The 16,787-nt window shown below is 27.7% G+C and overlaps 1 protein-coding gene across 1 annotated transcript; it reads left to right on the top strand.

Moving 5' to 3' along the window:
- Positions 1 to 5,336: 5,336 nt before the first annotated feature.
- LOC108333606 (indole-3-acetic acid-amido synthetase GH3.5) lies at positions 5,337 to 10,078 on the top strand. The gene is made up of 3 exons (XM_017569076.2): positions 5,337 to 5,776; positions 7,657 to 8,567; positions 8,970 to 10,078. Exons 1-3 carry the CDS (start codon positions 5,382 to 5,384, stop codon positions 9,557 to 9,559), a joined length of 1,896 nt encoding a protein of 631 aa, XP_017424565.1. The 5' UTR covers positions 5,337 to 5,381; the 3' UTR covers positions 9,560 to 10,078.
- Positions 10,079 to 16,787: the final 6,709 nt, after the last annotated feature.

Raw genomic sequence — 16,787 nt, 5'->3', positions numbered from 1 at the left:
ATGGTAATACCGTCGAAGCTGCACTTTTCATCAGTCTTGGAATTGTTGAATAAGCATTGAAACACGTGATCGAGATTTGTTCTCCTGAAAATGAATGGTATGTTTTTTGAGTTTCTGTTTATATTCTACACACTCACTATAAATCTCCAAAATCTATACAAAACTTTGTTTGACTTTAACCTTTTGGAGTTAATAAAATATCAGTGCTTCCCTGTGTTCATGTGCTGTTGTAAATCCCAATATGTAATTTTACCAAAATCAATGACATTGTTATATATACTTTGTATGAAGAGGCTTCCTGGTATACTTCTCTCAGCTAGTGGAGTCAAAATCTTATTATACTCATCGTATTCGTGTTCCCAAAGAAACAATCGTTTAAAAGACGTGAAACTTATAAACAAGCAAAAAATTGTAAACACTGATAAAGAGACAAAAAGAGAAGAGACACAAGTTCCTGATATCATTCAACAACTGATACGCTAAAAGCAGAAAAGTAAAAGAAAAAATAAAGACTGTCCACTAGATTTACGTAAATGTCGTGTTCGAGTTCTCCAAAATTGGGTTTCTAATTATTAAGAAAGTTTTAACGTAAACATTCCCAAAATCTTCCAGTTTTATTACCTGTTGTTTTTGTGTTCAGATTTATTATCCTACAATTATAACTAACTCAAAACCCTCGCTTCTATTCGAATTATTGGGAATTCAAGATGTATTTAATGTAATATATATATATATATATATATATACTTATTTGATTCGGTTTCTAAGAATTGGAAAAAATTTGATGCTCGGTCTCTGTTTAAGGGTCTTTTTATATTTCTTTTTGGAAAAATCAAGAAATATAATTAATCAGTTTTCTTTATTTTAATAAAGTTGTAATATTATTTTATAGTTCATTTTTCATTTATACGTCACAATAAATATCTACACTCAGATTAATTAAATATTAGATGAAGAGTAAAAGTATAATAATAAAAGAGTAGTTAATAGTATTTTAAACTTTAAAACTATGATCAAAATCCTGGTTTTTAAGTCAAATCATTGTGAATCAAAGGTGTATTTAATGTAAAAGGTAGTATTTGAATGGTTGAATATTCTAAACATCGAATACAATCTGATAAGACTTGAGATCAATGTCTCGAAATTTAAAAGATTTAATGAACTATAATGGTTTAATTAGTTGAGATTTTGATGAGAAAATAAGGATTTAGAATTTTTAGACAAAAAATTAAGAAATATTCACTCCACTAACCCAAAAACAGCATATAACGTGTTCAACATCCAACCATTGAGTAGCCAAAGTAAAAATTGAGAGCTAGCATTTTTGTAAGTTAATTATTTAAATCAGCGCGTCGTTCTTCTTTCTTTTAAGCCACCACCAATAGTACGTCGAATCCTTAATACGGTCAAATTTTGTAGGAGCTTCGACATATTATTTGTCAGCCAAAAGTTTCTCCTTTTTAATTTGAGCGGAAGATTGAAAATTCATTCACTTTATCTTAGCGCACGAGACTCTCTTCTGTTCTCAAACTTTTCTCGAACGAAGTTTGACGACCATCACATGTAATATTTCTTTCATTGGGTACAAATGCATATTAATTAACAACTTGATGTATAATTTTCGTTTATTTTGACCGATTATTTTCGTGCTTTTGTCCTTCATAGGTGCAGTCTGATTTTTTTCTTATTGGTGAAAACACTTTATTTCGACGAACCCACCTTTTGAAAGTTAGTTTTCGTTTTTGTTTTTGTTTTGAAGAACTTATTTGTTGAACTTGTTTGTTGTGTTTTTTTGTTTAACTTGTTTGTTGTTGTTATTTGGTTGAACTTGTTTGTTGTTATTGTTTGATTGAACTTGTTTGTTGTTTGTTATTGTTGTTTGTTGTTTGTTGTTGATATTATTCTACACATTCAAAGTTCGTGCTTTATATTCGATATCAATTTGATTTCAACCTCAATTTAACGTCTCCTGATATGACGTCGACCACAAATTCGACATGAAAGGCCAAAAAACAACGACGTTATAGATATTTTCATACTAGTGCTCATAAATTGGTTTAGAATATTTTTTATTAGTCACTTGTGATATATGGTGCCAAGTATATACTATTATTATTATTATTATTATTATTATTATTATTATTATTATTATTATTATTATTATTATTATTTAATTCACTTAAAGTGTAAAGGGTTCTTGTAGAACTTTTGATATACAATTGTTAGTGAGAAAATTGTAAAGTCATAGACATTTATGAAGGCATATTAGTACCTCTAACCAAATTAACTATTTCAGATTTTAAAAATTTTGTGATTCTGATTTCATTATTAAGTCTTTTGATGTTTTAGGTAAATGGAGTTTGAGATTTTTTTAAATGTATACTTAAATGAAATGAAGTCATTTGTGTTACGACATATCTTTTGGTATCATTAAGATATTGGACCACTTTTGTTAGAATTACATATTTTTCTTTTTTTACTTATAATTTCATTCATCCATTTGTATGAATTATGATTTTATTGTGTTATGTTTATCTTGTTTTTGGAATAATTACTTTGCTTGCAATTCATTATTTCTTTAGACATAATTGATATTTATTTGTAATATATATTTTGGCTCCAATTATTAAATTAATATTATTCAAGTTGGAAACGGACAGAATTAATATTTTTAATTCGTAAAATACAAGCTGTTTCGACATATGACGTGGGTGAGTTTGTAATGAAACGATGAACTCTCGTTTAAGATATATAAAACAGTCTGAGATCAATCTCTATATTATATATACTTTAATTTTTCAATTTACGAAAAATAATTAGGACTATCTTATTATATGTTATATTTCCCGTTCTATTTTAATTGGTTTTTTTTTAAAATAATATTTTTTTTATATGTTAGTTTTCAAATTTTAAGATAATATATACATTTACTTTAATCAATAAGGATAAAGAAAAATTATCTATGATAACTGAGCGAAAAATGTAATGACACAAAAATACATTAATATAAGAAATTGAAAGGAACATAACAAACAACTCATTTAAAATTGTACTAAAAGTATAAGAATGAAGTAATTTCCTTAATTTGAATAAAAAGGTCAAACAACTATTATATAAATCAATTGAAGATGATGCATACAAATCAACTATTATAAATCAACTTGTTCTTGTTTTCGATGGTTATAAAATTATCATAGTTTTCATAATTTTGAAAATCCTTTCATTTGCTTTAATGATCCTTTTTAACGGTAATATACTTAAATCTCGTTTATAATTTTCATCTTTTGTAATCCTTATTTAATTAAGTATATTTTTAATTTCTAAACTTTTGTCATGAAATTAAAATTTATCTATATTTAAAATTTATACTTTTTTATCTTTAAACTTTAAATATAAATAAATATAGTTTTTTAACTGAATTATGTTTAATTTGTTTGATGTGTCAAATGAGTTTTTCAGTTAACATTGAAATAACATTGAAATAACATAGTGTTAAATAGTGTAAACAATTTAAATACTAACATAAAATACATTTGACACAACAAAATTAATGTAATTGTTCACATTTATTCATTTCTATAGTTTAGAAAACAAAATATATCATAATTTCAAACATAAATAAAATCTAATTTTGTGTCAAAGTTCAGGACTAAAAACTAAAAATATAATTAACTTACTTTTTATATTATTAGTCATCTTACTTTTATTCTTTAACACTTCCTATTTTTATATTATTAGTCACCTTATTTTTATTTTTAATTGTGATAAGAGATGAGTCTTTTAACAAAGATTATTTGAGGAGATATAACAATAATACGAACCTTATTTAAACTTACACAAGTATCAATATCATCTTCAACCTAAATGAGTTTTTATTTACTTGGCCATCAAAATTGAAATTACTGTAGCGAAGGAAGTCTTCCACACTTAATCGGTTTACATTATTAAAGTGAATATTGAGTGTGATAACACAGTTTCAGTGTTTGTGTAGAGCTAGAAACAGGGACTTTCAAATTCAACCAGAAAGTCGCGCATTAATCAGTGGAAGTGTAGTGGATAGTGTACAGAATCAGTGAATCAGTGAGATGGGTCCTGAAAGAGAGAAAAAAAAAAGCCATTTACTCAACACTTTAAGGTTTTTATTTCCATCATCTATCACTATCCTCATTTGGAAAAATATAGCATCCATCCCATTCATTTTATCAAGTGTTGGATAGTTAGGCAGTTATATTGCATATTTGGATTGATGCTAACCGAATAACCAAACCCTTTTTGCCACCCCCTGCCCTAAAAGTCCAAAGAAAAAGTTGAGCATTTACAACTTACATGACAACACATTATACCACTGTATATAATTTCATTAAAAACATCTTTTTTAATAGTTTGAAGATTTTACGTGTCAGTTCAAATGAAATTCAATATCTGTCTTTAATTCATTTTCCCAAGAATTACATGCAGCTTTGCTTTTTATACCTAATTAACCAGCCAAGTTGATTGATTGCATGCAGTAATAAGTTCACAAGAAACAACAATATCTAAAGAAAAGTAAAGTCATTAGAAAAATATTTCTTCAAAAAAATATATAAAAAATAGTCTAATCTCTGTACATCAGTTTCAGTCATAACTAACAAAACTGTTTTATATACAGTAGCAGAGCTAAAAATATGGATCCTGCTGATAAGAGTAGTAGTCAAAGAAAATTTAATACAGTCATTAATTATTAGTATACTCAACCAGACAACATTTGGCAAAAAATATAATAACACCAAAATATGTAATGACCTGTTTCTATGCAACTATAGCCGTAATCTACTTACCGCGCAGCCAACGTTGGTTTTCTTAACAACAGCCGCGGTAATTGTACCCTATATATTACTTCCCTTATTCTTTCTGCTTCCTTTTTTTCAAACTTCCTTGCTTATCAAACAGTTTCACACCATGTTTCCAACCAATTTTATGTGATGACAATTAATACATGTTTTTAACTTCTTTTTGTTATAGAAAATAACATCTAAATACATGTTATATTGGAAATAGTTAAAATGATAATAATCTAAGCATATATATAATAATTTATCCACACAGAAATCGTATCCTTTCCCGGTTGCCGAAGCAAAGTTCTTGTAAAGGCATATTTTAAAGCCCTGCATGATAGACTTGGTCATCCAAAGTTTCGATAACATTACTTGGAAATTAATTAAAGTCACATTTTTTTGAAGTTTACAGTTATACCCCTTTGTCCTATTTGTTTGGACGAGACTCTGGAGAGGGTTCCCCAGTTTGCCTTTATATAATGCACTTTCACTTTGTTTAGTTTTCCAACCCACACTCATCGATCTCTTCCAAACTAAATCCAAACTCTTGCTTCTCCTAAGGTGTGCATGTTTGGTGCCACACTCCGAAACTCGATAGCCATTGATTCTGCAGCCATGCCAGAGGCTCCAAAGCAGTTGTGCCACGAGCCAAAGGAGCTTGACGATGGTGGCAGTAACAGTAGTATGATCCAGGAGAATAAGAGAGCCCTGGAATACATTGAAGAGGTCACCAGAAACGCTGATGAAATTCAAGAAAAGGTGCTTGCAGAGATCCTTTCTTGTAGTGCAGAAGCTGAGTACCTCCAACGCCATGACCTAGATGCTCGCACTGACAGAATCACTTTCAAAAAGCTCGTCCCAGTGGTCACTTACGAGGATTTAAAGCCTCATATTGATCGCATAGCCAACGGTGATACCTCCCCAATTTTATGTTCCAAACCCATCTCAGAATTCCTCACTAGGTAAACCCATCAACTTCATATCTCTACACATTTCACTTTGCCTTATTTCTTCTAGTATTACTTATTTTACATTAGGCTAAAATCAAACTTCGATCTGTTATCTACATTTTAACTTTCTCAATCCTTATTTTATTTCTGTCAGACCAAATTGCCCTTTTCTTAGTTTTTCACACTGTAATTTGGTCAACTTGATAAGAATTTGGTGTAAATCTGACACCAGACATTAAAGAGAAAGAATTAAACTAAAATCTAATATATATATATATATATATATATATATATATATATATATATATATATATATATATATATATATATATATATATATATATATATATATATATATATATATGCTGGAGAAAATTATAGCTAGTATTACATAAAAATGTTCTATACTTAAAAAATGGTATCCGTTGAGATTTCCAGTCTGGATTAAAAAAGTTAAATTATTAACATGCATATGATTTGTTTATACTAACAATATATATTTTATTTTAACCAAACTATTTATTATTGGTATGAGTTGTCACATCCTATCAAAGTGAATATGAATAAATTATTACACTTTAGTGAGCTATGTTTATAGTTCTAACCGACCTTTATGTGATAGATAATCGAAAATTTTGGTTTAGAAGAAAGAGTTAATTATATGATTACGAGTTGAGGTCATGGTAATTTCTTATCATGTAATAAACTCTTGGGATTACGAAAAAAAAATTATACTATATACAAATTAGTTGTATAGATTTAGTTAGACTTTTTAATATTTTATTTAATTTTTTTTTATATTGATCAAATGTAAAATTTATTTTAAATGATTTCATATATTAAAATCAACTTCTGCAGCTTAGATTTTAGAACCTTTAGTTTAAGAAATAAATTTAATTTTGTTAATTTTTTCCTCTTATAAGTATTTATAATTTTTTTTAAATAAAAATTTAATAATATATGTAGTGAAAATAATACAAGTATGAATTTAAGTCCTTGTTAACAATAATAAAATTTAATATCATATAAAAAAATCATAAATTTGTTATCTAAACTTTTGAATTGTAAATGATATCAATATTTTATATATATTAATAAATCATACTTTGATACATACAAAATATTTTTCTTCATTTAATAGTATCGTTTTTTTATTTTTTATATATTTTTTTAGAAAAATACAAAAATTAATTTTTATGATTATTTTACTTTTATAATATCAAATAAAATGTAAATATATGTCACTGATATAGGTTAAATACTGATCACATTTATATAATGTAATGAATATTATTATTTTCACACGTAACAAATATATGTGTACGCACACTTTCTTTGTAAAAACAAAATTTATTTTTTTTATTGACAAAAAATCCTTAAAAATAGGTTGTCAAGTATCTGGTTTATAAAAAAAACATTTTATTTATGTAATTTCTCCCTAATACTATCTGAAAAATACATCCGTCACTTATTCACATTATATGTGTGTGGATAATATATAAATGGATTGTGCACTTTGTCTCATACTTATAAATTACTGTGTATAATAAATTTGTTTGTTATTATAACAATTATTGAAAAATCATTCAGTAATACTTTATTATTGACCTAAAGTTATAAAAGTGTATATATATATATATATATATCAGTATAGAGTCATGCAGTGTTAATATTTGCAATTTAATTTTCGTAAGCCCAAGTATACTAACAATGGAAAATTTAACGCCTAAGATTAGTATTAGGCTGTTCTTTTCGGGGTTGAGATAGTTGAAAAACTAACAGTACTGTTTGGTTGAAAAATATTTAGACAGAAATGCATATAAAGAATCTGTTCTTATAATATTAAAGCAGTGTAACTGAAATTAATCTGATATGTTTATTGAATGAATAAGCTCTGGAACGTCTGGTGGGGAGAGAAAACTGATGCCTACCATCGAAGAAGAACAAGAGAGAAGATCATTGCTTTACAGCTTGTTGATGCCAGTGATGGATCAGGTTGTGCCTGGTTTGGAGAAAGGAAAAGGCATGTACTTTCTGTTCACAAAATCAGAAGCCAAAACTCCTGGTGGCCTCCTTGCTCGTCCAGTTCTCACCAGCTATTACAAAAGCTCACAGTTCAAGCACCGCAAACGTGATCCCTACACAAACTACACCAGCCCCAATGAAACCATTCTCTGCCCTCACTCTTACCAAAGCATGTACTCTCAGTTGCTCTGTGGCCTTTGTCAAAACGAGGAAGTTCTTCGCGTTGGGGCAGTCTTCGCTTCCGGTTTCATCCGTGCCCTTAAGTTCCTCGAAAAGCACTTCCTTTGTCTCTGCAATGACATAAGAACGGGCACCCTCGACGCCAAAATCACTGACCCCTCTGTGAGAGAAGCTGTGATGAAAGTCCTGAAACCAAATCCCACGCTTGCGGATTTCATTGAAGCCGAATGCCTGAAGGGGTCGTGGAAGGGAATCATCACCAGGATATGGCCTAACACCAAGTATGTTGATGTTATTGTCACGGGAACCATGTCTCAGTATATTCCCATATTGGATTATTATAGCAATGGTCTTCCTCTTGTGTGCACCATGTACGCTTCTTCTGAGTGCTACTTTGGCCTCAATTTGAACCCCTTGTGTGATCCAAGTGAGGTGTCTTACACACTCATTCCCACCATGGCCTACTTTGAATTCTTGCCCGTCTATCATATCAATGGACATACTGATTCCATTTCTAACCTAGACCATGAACATCTCGTAGATCTTGTTGATGTCAAGTTGAATCAGGAGTACGAGCTTGTGGTCACCACTTACGCAGGTAATTAAACAATTTCAATGTGCTGAATTATACTTCTTAAATATGTTTTTTTTATCTTTATTTAACAGGTTAAGGATATAAAACAAATAAAAACATAATTAAGAACTAATTCTTATAAAATGTCATATTTTCAAGATACACAAATATATATTTATATTTGACAATTGCTGGCATATAAACTCTCATTTACACATGTTTTTAGTTTCACTGAAAATTATTAAAAATGCAAAATTTGGTGGATCCATTTCTTATTTAATGAGTTTCATTAATTAAAAGATATATCATTAGTTAATTTATTAGAATGATATAATTCTGATAATGTTGAGACTATTAACTCTCTCTCGCAAACTGATGATACTATATTACCTGAATAGTTAATTAATTATGAATGATGAGATGCAGGACTTTATAGGTACCGGGTTGGCGACATCCTCCGTGTAGCCGGATTCAAGAACAAGGCTCCTCAGTTCAACTTCGTGTGTCGAAAGAACGTGGTTCTCAGCATTGATTCTGATAAAACCGACGAAGTTGAGCTCCACAATGCTGTCAAAACTGGTGCCGATCATCTTCCACAATTCGGTGCATCTCTCACTGAATACACCAGTTGCGTGGACACGTCAACAATCCCAGGCCATTACGTTGTCTATTGGGAAATCAACACAAATGGGGGGCAAATCCCAGAAATTCCTTCTTCTGTTTTTTGTGATTGTTGCCTGGCAATTGAAGAATCTCTGAACAGCGTGTACCGGCAGGGAAGGGTGTCGGAGTGTATTGGAGCCTTGGAAATTAGGGTGGTTGAGAATGGCACGTTTGACAAACTCATGGACTTTGCTCTGAGCCAAGGTGCCTCCATAAACCAATACAAGACACCTCGTTGCGTCACTTATGTGCCCATTATCGACCTTCTTAACTCCAAAGTTGTTTCCAATTACTTCAGCCCCAAATGCCCAACTTGGGTCCCTGGTCACAAGAATTGGTTCACAGAAAATTAGTCCATCATCTTCTGAAAAAACCAAAAAGAAAAAAGAAAACTCTCTTGTTTCCAGTGTGATTAGCGCAGAAATTAAACCGGTGCATCTCCACTGTAGTATTTCAAGTTTTAGTATTAAACCGAATAAGATATTTTATCATGGTATAATTTAAGTTAACTTGTAGGATTTAATCTAGAAAGAGACTAGTTTCTTCTGGTGAACTACATTTTAAATCCTGAAAGAAGTTTGTAGTGTGTAAGAAACTGGGTGTGCAGCTAAATATCATAACAATTTCCAACATTGGGCCGTAGTATGGTAGAAAGTATTGGATAGAATCGTGCCTTTTTACTAATATTCTGAACATTTCTCATTCATTTATGTTCCTTATTCTTCTGCCAAATGGTGATGCTTTTACTTCTTTTGAATGTTAACCAACTCAACCTTCGTATACATGCATAGCCAACTGTAGCAGGCATGAAGTGACACACCCGCTGCTGATACAGTTCAATACATGCTTCAGAAGTTATTATTGAGGTTTGTTTACCAAACCAATCATTTTCGTCCTTTTATTATGTTTGCCAGCTATCGTTTACTAAATCGTGTTAAAATTTTCTGTATGGTAGAACGCGTAATACTAAATAGTACTAACACGGAAAACATTTCAGTTTCTTGTAACATTTCATACTCGTAGCTTATTTTATATCCATTTGTGTTTTATATATATAAGAAAAGGATAGAAAGATTGAGTGAAAGGGAGAAACTATGATTTTTTTTTTTGGTTGAGTGAGAAATGATTTAAATATTTATAAAATACGATTGCATTGCATAATAAATGGGAGGTAGAGAATACGAGGGAAGTGACAAGTTAATCAACCATTTAGTTGAAAACTACTGTCTTTCTAGGACTGTTCCTCAAAGTTTCCTTTGTCATTGCTGGCATGGTGGGTTGGATTATTGTACGAACGAATATGAATGTCTTAATTTATTTTGGGTTAAAAACAAAGATCCACTGTCTTTTCATATTTTATAGTTATATAAAAAATTATTAAGAGTATTTTTTTTTTCATGTTTCTTTCTCGTGCAATTTTTTAAAGCAGAAAATTAAAAAAATAAGATAGCACTTCTATAATTTAAAATAAAAAATAGATAGAAAATCTTTCTATCAAAATAGCTTATCTTTAATTTTTTAAAAATATTTCTAAAAATATTTATAAGTCTACTGTTATAACTTTTTTCTATTTATGTTCATTTTATACATTTTCCTTCTATCTACTAAAAAATACTCTATGATAGCCAAATAACCTGTGTCACTTACATGAATCATAATTTCTTCCCTCACTCTCCGAGTGTATAAGAGATGTCATAGATTTACTTTTCCTTTACAACAAAAAAAAAACTAAAAAAAAGTAACACCTTACAGTCCCATAAATAATATTTAGCCAAATTATAAACTTTTTACATATATGATAGTTTCACACTTTCAAAACAACCCCAACTCTAAAATATTATAATATGTTAATTGATGTATTTTATTTAGTATTTTCATCCTAGCAATACACATTATATTTTTAAGACTATTAAAATTTAATTTAATTTTAATTAGAAGTAAATCAAAAAGTTAAAAATATATATATTATTCTTTAAATAACAAGGATAAATATAATTTAAAACAAAAGATATTAACTTAACAATGTTCACTATCGATAAAAAATATTAACTTTGATATAAGTGTATTATAATTTTTAATTTTACATGAAATATTAACTTCAATATTTTACTATTTAATTTATTGTGAGTTTATCAATTATATCAATAATTAATTATTTATTTTTTGTTTTATTACTACATGAACACATTTATTATTGATGGAACGACCCTTAAACCGTCGGTAAATTTTGTTTACCGAAGGATTTATCGACGGTCTATAAAGCAGTACTTTATCAATGGATTTTGGTCATCAGTAATGGACACGAGTCATTACCAAAGGAACTGTGACCTTCGGTAACTGGTTGGTGTATATGAAATTAGAAAATGGAATTTTTCTCACCCCCTCATTTCGCGAAAGCTCTTCTTCCCCCAATATTCACATTCTCCCAACTCCTTCTTCCCCTAACTCCTTCTCCCAACTCCCTCTGTCGCTTGTGCACACTGTTCCGCACCCTAGCCACAATTGGGATTCCGTTCTTCCCCAAAACTTAGGTTTCCCACCCATTTTTGTTTCTAGGAAGAATAGAAATCGCATTTCCCTCCACCCAATTCGTGTCTTCAAACCAAAGAAGAGCATTTGTCGTCATTGCGTTCCAGCCTGTCGTTCAATCAAGGAAGTCGTCTTCGTCGTTGGACCGACCATTCCAAGAACATACTTAGACTCATCTTCTCAAAGGGCCTTGAGCGTTGGTTGTCGAAGTTCACCTGCATTGGCTGCCGGAGTTTGCCTCTCACATTTTCATTAGGGCAAAAATCAGGTATTTCCCTCTCACATTTTCATTTCGCACCAGAACACATATTCCCTCCCTCCTTTGATTTCCCCAATCTGAGAACCCTCGCAGTGATCTTGTCCAAGGATCGTAAGCGTGGGGCTGCTGGAGTTCGCCTCCCTCTATCGTGCTTCAATCGCGACGTGAACTTGTGAACCGCCATTGTAGTTTAATCGTGTCTTTGCAAAGCTCTATTGGCCTTAACTTCACTTGTGGTTTGAGAACTCCTGTTGTCGACACTTCACGAGGTAACATCCCTTCATTCCCCACCTGAAACCCCACATATATCATATACATGTGTTGGAAATGTGGTGTGGTGTGTGATTCTATATTATTATGATGATTGAATTGAACAATTTGTAAATGTATAATGAGAAACATGAGAGTCCTGAAGTGGTAAGCCATATCCAAAAGTAAAGGCAGTTTTCCAGCCACCAAACATAGGGTACCTAGGTTCAATCTCCTGGTTTTATCTCTTCAAATCCTCAATGCAAACTGAACAAGGCCATTTGTTGGCTTAAGCAGCTCCACGATCTTGGTTTCTCAAACTCTTATTCTTCTTGGTTTCTCTGTTACCAGAAGTGATCCTTCTCCTTTTACCAAGTTCACATCCTCATCAATTTTATTTGTTGTCGTATAGGTTGATGATATAGTTGTTACTGGTAACTCAAACTTTTGAAATTACTTCACTCATAAATACTTTACATAAACGATTTTTTTTTTTGACATGTTGAGTCACAAGTTACATGATCCCATTATAATATGAAAGTTGTTGAGACACATTTACAATTTTTATTTTGAATTTTAAATGAAAATTTTGTTACTAAATTTTTACTTGTTGTATAATTTCAAATTCAAACTTGGTTACCATATATTTTCAATTTTGAATTTCTCATTGACAATGTGAATATGAATTCTAGTAAAAAAAATGAAATTGAAATGGTTATTTTCTATTTTATCTTCTGAAATTTAAAGAATTTATAATTTTCATTTTTCTAATAATACATTTATGTCTATGTTATTAAAATTATTTTTAAATTATTATTAAATTTGACATAATTGGATTGCAATTTTAAATGAAATATTATTTGTAATGATTTGTTATTTAGTTTATTAACAATATCATTATTAAATTATTTATTTATTATTTTATATCATTATTTAATTATTATTATTATTATATAAATATTATTATGTTATCGTACTATTATATTATTATTAAATACCATTATGTGATATAATAAATTATTAATTTTTAAAAGTTGTTGAATTTTTCTTCTTCCAGATTTTGTTGCCAACTTAAATATAAACTCTTCTTATAGATTAGAAATTTATGAAAAATATTTAAGTACATTAAAAAGACTTTATTTTTTCACAATATTTGTCGGATTTCGAATTTTATATTCAAACTTTGTTACCATATTTTTACATTATTTTTATATTTCAAATTTCAAAATAAATGTTTTTGTTATATATTACGAATTTTAAATTTAAAAATATATATCTTAATTTTAGAAAAATATTAAATTAAAACCGTTAGTTACTTTTATATATTTAAATGTTGAAAGAATTTATAATTTTCACTTTTTAATAATACATTTACTTTAATGTTAATGAAATTATTATTACAATTTTAAATGAATTATTATATTTAATATTTTATTATTTAGTTTATCAATGATATCATCATTAACTATTTGTTTTATATCAAATTTTAATTTATTATTATTTTTTATTATTATTCACTTATTTTCATTAATTTTTTTTAGTTCTCCGTCTTATTAACAATATTGTGAATAGTGTAACAATTTCAGTTTTTATTTTTCATATATTTATTAATTAGTTTAAAATACTTCTTATTTTTGTAAGTTTGTTTAGTTTGATCATCGATTTATTAGAATCTTCAATTTAGTGTTAAAAAATGTTAATTTGAGTCAATTGAACTCTTACCGTTAAATTGTCTTAACCGGGTTAAGTTTTTTATGAGGTGGGAGGTTGACGTGGCCAGTTTTTAAAACGTGACATTCATATAGCTTTATACGTGGAATTTGACAACCATTTTAAATTCTATTTATCTTATTTTTAATAATATTTTTGTCTCTGCAACAAAGTTCAATCAGAAACCAAACTCTAGGCATGTAAGCCCAACTAAGTTTAATCTGAATCAATTGTGACATTGTCGGGCCATCGTGACTCCTCTCCATAGCCAAGCAAAGAACCCAAAGCCACTGTCATGAAGTCTAAAATGAGTCTAAACCGGTGTTCGCCATTGCAGGCCACTTTAAAGGTAGAAACCACCACAAACAATCTCAAACCCCAAACGAAAACACAACCAGAAGATCAATAAACAAGATTTCCCAAACCAGAATTATGCATATTCTATCTAATGTGCATGGAGGTCACGATTTAGTTGTTGATTTTTTGATTTTATTAACTTTTTTATGTTTGGAGTAATAGTCCATTTTCAGGATCATGTGATGACCAAACTCTATCAATAAGTGAGGTACTATCAGTTTTAATCACTAAACCTACTCTTATATATCTATAGATAAAGATACCATCAAGTTTTGAGTAAAGGTTTGGAAAACAAAGTTTTAATCACTCAAAACTCGATAGTATCTTTATCTAAAAATGAGTAGGCTTAATAATAAAAAATGAGAATATTCCATCTATTTATAGAGTATGTGGACTACTTATTGAAAAACAATAACTGAAATTGTCACAATATTTACAATATTACTAACACATCTTTCATATTTTGTTTCCATCTTAAATACCAATATGTTACAAATATGTGAAATTTGTCTCAGGTCATAAAGATATTATGCTTTTACATTTTTTTAAGTTTTAATTTATAAATTCAAACTTTGTTACCATATATTAAAATTAGTATAAAATAAAATATAAATACTATTATTATTACTAATATTATTATAGTATTAGTATTATTATTATTTTCATTTTTATTATTCAATTATTTATTTATTATTTTATACCATTTTTTAATTATTATTGTTATTTATATAATTATTATTACTATTATTAGTAAAAGCATAGATAAAATTGAAAAAAAAAGGTAACATTTATGTAAAAGTTATGGACAAAAAAATTATATTACATTTATTATATTAAAAAATAAACTATATTTAATATATTAATTTGAATTTTTAAAATTATAATTACAATTCAATATAATTATTTTATTTTAAAAATTAAAAAATAAAATTTTAATTATTCTTACGATAAATATGTACTTAAATTATTTATATATATTTTTAACATAATATATTGTATATATTTAATATATATTTAATTTATTAACAATGACATTATTCTATTTCTTTTCATGTGTAATTTTTATTATTTGTATTAGTATTATTACGTTATTATCTTATTATATTAATAAGTATTATTATGTATTATAATATATTATTATATTGTTAAAAGTCAATAAATCTTTGAAACTTTTGGACTTTCACATTTGTTTCCGTTTTAAATACGAACTATTTTGAAATGTTGGGACATAAAAACATGTGAAAGTTGTTCATAGATATTAAAAAAGTCCAATAAAAAAAGATTGAATTATTTTTATATATTTTTAAAATTTTAAATTTTAAATTTGTTACCATGTTTTTACAAATATTTTATAATTTCAAATTCAAACTCTGTTACTATATATTTTAAATTTCAAAATTTTATGTTATTGACAGCATGAGTCTTAGTTTTAGAAAATATTAAAATTGAAATCATTATGTATTCTTATATCTTTAAAGGTTTAAATAATTTATATTATTATATAGTAATATTATGTCATTATATTATTATTATTATTAAACATTATTGTATTATAATATATTGTTATAAAGTTATAAAGGATGTAAAATATAAAGGATAAACCATGAAAAAAAATGTAAAGAGTAGGTTATGCAAAAATACAAGGCATAAGAATGTAAAGAATAGACTATCTACAAATACAAAAGATAGACCATGCATAAGCATGAAAAATATATTTTTTTCCACTAATTCAATTTTTTAATGAAAAAGTTTACCGACATATTCTATATATTTCTTCTTATTTCTATATAGTTTGTGTGTTTAAAATATTTTGATATAAATATAAGTTTTTCTTTTATATTTTCTTTAAAAGTATTCACTCAATTTTATTATATTAATTAAAATATTTTTGTGATTAAAAAGTAAAATATTAACTCTTATAATTTTAAAAAAATGTAATATATTCGTTATTTAATTTTATTATATATATATATATATATATATATATATATATATATATATATATATAATTTTGATATTTGTAAGCTATAAGTCATATATAATATTTGATAAATTAAATTTATATTTCACTTTTAATTTTGCAAATTATATAAGTTAGTTAATAGGAATTAAAAATACAATAATAAATATAGAAAGATATCATTAACATTTTAAATTATTTATTTATATATGTATGTTGGACTCACATCTTAGAAAAACATTTTAACAAAATTATATTTTCTTTTTAGTCTTATAATTCTAACCTTAAGATTCTTGAAAATTATCAATTCAAAACTTGAGTTTTAAGTAAAATGTGATAAAGTCTAGACTTTGAAAATCTATAATTGATGAGAGAGTGTCATGTGTTAGAAGCATATATTGCCAAATTTCAACACTATATTTAATGTCAAGAAGTGTGTTTAATTTTTTTTTAGGGAATTTTTTTTGTTGTAGGTTAAAATTGTTTTTTGTAATGGTTTGAAATTTATAATTAATAG

Source organism: Vigna angularis, chromosome 11 (assembly GCF_016808095.1).
Source record: "Vigna angularis cultivar LongXiaoDou No.4 chromosome 11, ASM1680809v1, whole genome shotgun sequence".
In the NCBI taxonomy this organism is placed as follows: domain Eukaryota; kingdom Viridiplantae; phylum Streptophyta; class Magnoliopsida; order Fabales; family Fabaceae; genus Vigna; species Vigna angularis.
The sequence above is the reverse complement of the archived record's forward strand: the minus strand, read 5'-3'. Positions and strand labels throughout refer to the sequence as shown.